General features: G+C 32.6%; 1 protein-coding gene across 1 annotated transcript; it reads right to left on the bottom strand.

Annotated features, from left to right (window-relative positions):
• Positions 1 to 4491: 4491 nt before the first annotated feature.
• On the bottom strand, positions 4492 to 5487 carry LOC131856546 (F-box/kelch-repeat protein At1g80440-like). Its single transcript, XM_059208372.1, has one exon. The coding sequence runs from the start codon at positions 5485 to 5487 to the stop codon at positions 4492 to 4494; it is 996 nt and encodes a 331-aa protein (XP_059064355.1).
• Between the last annotated feature and the right edge of the window lie 281 nt (positions 5488 to 5768).

Raw genomic sequence — 5768 nt, 5'->3', positions numbered from 1 at the left:
TGTGTTTAACATATTTAGGTACGATGTTACTCTTAAATTCATTCATAAATGCATGAACACTAACTTTTTCAGTGATTAGATCATATCGTCTTCCAACCTTTCCATCCTTTAGTGGATACTCAATAGTTTTAAATCCTTTTACATCAACTAATTCTTGTCCAAAATCACTTGAAAGATTTTCATGCAAATATTCATCCAACAATGCAAGATTGCCACATATATCACATACACTGGGAACACATGCATTGAAAAGAAAATTTTGCTCATTTGGTGGGTTGCAAAACAAACTTGATATAAAATCCTTTATTGTTTTAGGTGGTATATTTATACCACATTCTTGGAACATTCCATTACTATGCATGGTAACACGTATATATCAAAATACATCATAATGGTAGTGAAATTAAACATGAGCTTTGCAACAACATGTGACTCTTTCCTTGTTAATTCGAACATACCAAGATTTACACTTTTCAAAAGACCTTTGACAAATGCTAATAGTCAACACCTTATCATCCAATTTTTTCTTGTACAATTGAATTTGAGTCATGTCCAATAGGTGTTTTGGATGTGGATCACGAATTTTTGACCCAACTCTTAATTTAAGAACATCTCTAACATTAGGTGATACTCTCGTATTATCGTGCCAGAATTTTTTGATCAAATTTTTGACTTCACCAGTAAGTTTCATATCAGACCTTGGAAGTCTACCACTAAAAGTTCACAATTTGTTTGCCGGATCACTTTCAAAATTAACTCTTCTTTTTACAGCTCTTGACAAAGTTTTACGATGAATATTAAGATATCCACTTATGTTACTCATCATTCTTTTATTAGAAGTTGTTTGGCTTACTAAAGCTATTGTTATTGCCCATCGTGCCACATTTTTATCTTTAGAACGACTTTTCTTTCCGATTGTATCAAAGGCACTAGCAACAGTCGATACAACTTATTTTAAAGACTCGTCCTTCTTCTTGGGATTGACATAAAAGCCTAACTTCTTCATCACTTTTCGCATTTTAGTCATTTTAATTAGTTGTACCATTAATTGACATTGAAACCCAAATTTCTTACTATAAAAAAATGTCTAAACAATCTATTTGCATGTGTCCTAATCTGTCTCCATGAAACCAAGCCAAGAAGGTTGTCTATGACATCACTTTTAATTTCAAAATTTTCATTCGTTTGATTATCATTCAAACATGTTTCATTTTCAGTTGGTGTTCCCATGTCTACATACACATTATTGGTTTTAGTTGCAGGTGAATTTTCAATTTCATTTGGAGTTTCAAGTTCAGTTTCAAATTCAGTTTCAAGTTGAGATCTAGTTTCATTTGGGGTTTCAATTTGGATTTCAATTTCAGTTTCAACTTGAGTTCTAATTTCATTTGGGGTTTGATTTTCAATTGACGTTTGATTTAATAAGTAACCCGCTTATACTAAATCACCAATTTCTTCATGAGAAAAAATATAGGGCTGTGAAGACATACATGTATCCAATAATGGATTAGAAGATGCACCTGAATTAAATGGTTCTATTGTGTTTCCTTCATCAACATTTATGGTCTCATTGATGTTCTCCTCTTCTGGAATGATTGTGGAACTTGAAGCTCCATGTCCCATTCTTGATCTTCTCTCTCGTTGACATATTACCTCCTTCTCCCTATTTGCTACAATCTCCTCAATTGTCAAAACCTTCCTTTGCCTCTTCATGCATTGATATGATCCCATGGATGCACCAAATTTTGAATTCCAATCAATCTCCTTACCAAATCGACAACAAGACAAAAAAAGAGAATGATTAATCAAAACATTCTCTTTGCAGATCGTACTTGTCAGGCAATGACTGAAAAATCATTCAATCACTGGGATTTGTGCTTGTGGGCTAGATTCTGGCCCAACGGATCTTTTCAAAAATGGGAGCCCGTTATTTAATGAAACGGGTGTCTGTTTTTAAAAACGGGCGCTCGTTTTTTGAATTTAAAAAATGGGTGCCCATTTGTTAAAATTAGGGGTGGGAAAAAACCCTTAGCATTTTTTTTTGCTTCGGGATAGGATTGGTCCCACCAAGCCTATTCTTGGACCTCCAAAAAAATGACTAAGGTAAAACGACATCATATTTCTACCTTGGCCTAATTTATTGAGGGCCTTTCTGATTGAATTTTTTGATGAAACTAAAACCCATTAGATTTTTCAATGTCCTGATTTCAGAAATGTAAATTTCATAGTGACAAGATTATTTTTACTATTTTTATATTATTTTTTAATCAAAAGTGGAACCTAAACCTAAAATACCAAGGTTCACTAAACCTTTAATAACTTTTTTTTTTTTAGGATTTAAAATAAATAAATTATATGGCATCTATCCACATACAATTCTTTTAAATATTAAAAAAAGAAAATTGAAAAATATGAAATTTTCATCAAATTATGGTGGTCGTACACCTGATGTTTGGAAAATATACTTTATTGTTAGTTAAAAATTAATAAAAAAAATATATTCAATAAAAAATAAGCAAAAAAATTCTCATCAATATTTGGTGTCTTAGGTATCATTTCCCAGAAGGATTTACAAAAATTCATTTATTTGCATCAACAAAGGGTGGTCGCACACATGTGTGGTATGGTCTTGAAATAGGCAATTTGAAAAACTGGTTTTTAAACATGCCTACTAAAAAGTGATTTCTACCATGTGGGTATTAAAATAAATTACATATTTGAAAAGTAGACTCCAAGCACTACATTTTCTAGTACTAAAGTTTTTTGAGATTCAATCTCTAAGTGCATCAAATTTTGACATCAATCAATAGAAAATTTGAAAAATAGAGAACACTTCCACTTTTTGCCCAAAAGTGGGACTCAACTTCTTGCAGCCACCCACCCTTAGACCTTTTTCCGCTGGCCCTTAGGGATTTATTTTCTCCTTCAGACTCAGTCTCTTCTTCATCAACATTTACCGGTTTTTGTGCTTGTTGCTTTTTCCTTTTACCAGTCTTAACCAGTGCAGTAGGTGGTTCAACAATATTACCTTTTCTCTGAAACTGAATCTTTGATGGTTTCTCCTTCTTTGTTGCTACTAGTTTCTCCTTCTTAACAGTTGCTGGTTTTTCTTTCTCTACAACTTTCTCCTTTCCAGCTCTTGTCTTCATACTGGTGGGAGCACTTGATGTTCTGCCTTGTTGAGCAACATGCTTTGCTCTTGCTTCAACAATGGTTTCCTTTGTGAATCTTGCTTGTTCTACAAATGCTTCAACTTCTTTTCTAACTTTCTTAGCAATAACCGGTTTTTCAAGTTCAGAGTGCACTTGAAGCGATTTCTCCTTGTAAGTGCCAAACCTTTCTGTTGTTGTATCTACTAGTTGGGCAAGCAAATGATAAACATATTCAATCAGAAGATCCTTGTCTACTTCATATCCCATATTAGGCATCACCCATGTAGTCTGGGGCTCAATTGCCTCCATCATGCAAGTATCTGTATCAACCATAAAGAAAATTGTGTTTTCATATTTCTTGACGATATTCTCGGGTAACCTTTCTCTTGCATGCATCTTATTTTGAAAATCTTTAAATTATCCCCATCCAATCTTATCAAAACCATTACCCAACATTCTTATGCTATTCTTCATTTGCACCAATGCTGGAGTGCCATCTATCTATTGGATAAAATAACAACACAGACCATGAATTAGTTGTCCAAACTTGAACCTTAACCTCTTATCCTTCTTGAGGGATTCTAGGTTCAACATAAGTTGACTTCTCAACACCTATGACAAGTCATAATCAACATCCTCTTTTATCATCTGGTGGGCAGTGTGAATAGCAGCAACAAGGATGTTGTTCATCAGGTTCAAAATTATTGTCATACAATCTATGCATAATATATAAAATTATCACCATTCTTATATATAAAATTATCTACACACCATATATAAAATTATCTACATGCCATATAATCTATACATAATATACTTGACCAATAATTAATTGACTCAGAATTAGAAAATTTATGTCCAAGTCATATAACCTTGACTCAAAATCATGGTGTTAGGTGCTGAACATTCAATTGAAATGAGACTGGTTTAATATGATCTCAAGAAATATATGAAATATATATTTATATGAATTATGATAATACTACTTTTAGAAACCTAAAATTAAAAATTAAATATATAAATGGACAAAAATAACCAGTTACATAGAGGTCCTTGCCAAGAGTGCTTGGAGAAACTAATAACTCAAAATGATGTCAATAACAAAGATTCACTAATCAATGATTTCAACATAATATTTCATGATTAAAATTCTATTCATTCCATCATTTTATCTTCTAAATTTTGTATTCTAATTCATATAAACAAGAAGTACATTTCTCTTGCTTTGCAGCAAATCATACTTTCATCTTTAATAGATATTTAAATTCTCTGAACTTGTCATATGTTAACACTTTGTATAATAGATATAATAAAACAAAAATACTAAGGTGGGGTTATATTAAACTTCTACAGTGGCAAGAGTGTAGACAAGCAATTCCCGAGAAATGTTCGGTGCATCAACATAAATCCACCTCTGAGGAAAAGCTGGTCCAGGTTTATACATATAAAATTCTGAATGTGGAAGAGTATGAGTATTTCCACAAAAGAAAATTTGATCACACCACACTGTGGCACGAACAAATAAAGTAAAGAGTTGAGGGAGAGGTTCCAATTCTCTCCATACATTTCCTTCCCAATCATATTGCATTATTCCTTCATTATTAAACGCAATTAGTCGTCCAAACGCATACAAAATGTCAAGGCCAAAGTGAGGCAAAGACATATTTGTTGTTATCGTTGTCCATACTCTTGTGTTGGGATCAAATCTTTGACATCTATTATTGACAATACCAATGACATAGAACATTCCTTCAATAAAAACACCCTTACAATTGCCAATTTCTTGGGGCATCTCAGGAAGAAGCTCCCACTTGTCTTCGTCTACTTTATAAATTGCTGCTTCACGGAGGTGATCATTATTTCCTCCATATTTGTTATATCCTCCTGCAATGTAAATCGATCCATCAGGGGAGGCACAACATGCAAATGGATAAAATCGATGTCTGTGGGTGGGAATTCTAGCACCACACTTCCATGTATTAGATAATAAATCATATATCAAAAAGTGTGGAATAACATTATCTTCCTCGTCCAGCACAACAATCTTGTGATTCACATTTATAATCTTATGAACATTTGCGTTTGTTGGAATATGAGGGAGCAGTTCAGATGATTCATCAATAGGATCGTACATAGATATCCTCTTATTAGACAGGAGCAAGCATATATATTTCTTAGTCAGCCCAAACTTAATTCTATCTTGATAAAACTGAAAACTTTCCATCATTTCTTTAGCAGGTTCCAACAGCTGTTTAATGTTTGATTGAGATTTGTATGGCACTCTTAATAAGATGTCTCGAAATATTTGCTCAGGGAGTTCCTGCAAAAAGTCCATGATCACCTTTTTCTTCTCAAATGAGATATCAAATAGTGCTCTACAGATTTGGAAAATTACATTGAGTTGTTTTAATTTTATACTTGCAAAGGCTTCTTGAGAGTCAAATGGCCACACCGTTAGAGAATGCCCTTAGAATAGATAACATATTAGTAAAAACAATATCATAGAGAGTTACAAATTATATAAAATAATGGAAATGACAATTAATTAATGTTATCATTTTAAATTTCCATTGAAACAATAATTTACATAAATTTTAATTTATGTTATTAATTATT

The sequence above is a fragment of the Cryptomeria japonica genome, chromosome 7 (assembly GCF_030272615.1).
Source record: "Cryptomeria japonica chromosome 7, Sugi_1.0, whole genome shotgun sequence".
NCBI lineage: Eukaryota > Viridiplantae > Streptophyta > Pinopsida > Cupressales > Cupressaceae > Cryptomeria > Cryptomeria japonica.
This window is presented reverse-complemented; position numbering and strand designations above follow the sequence as displayed.

Coding starts and splice junctions, on each gene's coding strand:
- LOC131856546 (XM_059208372.1), bottom strand. CDS start 5,487: ATGGACTTTTTGCAGGAACTCCCTGAGCAAATATTTCGAGACATCTTA.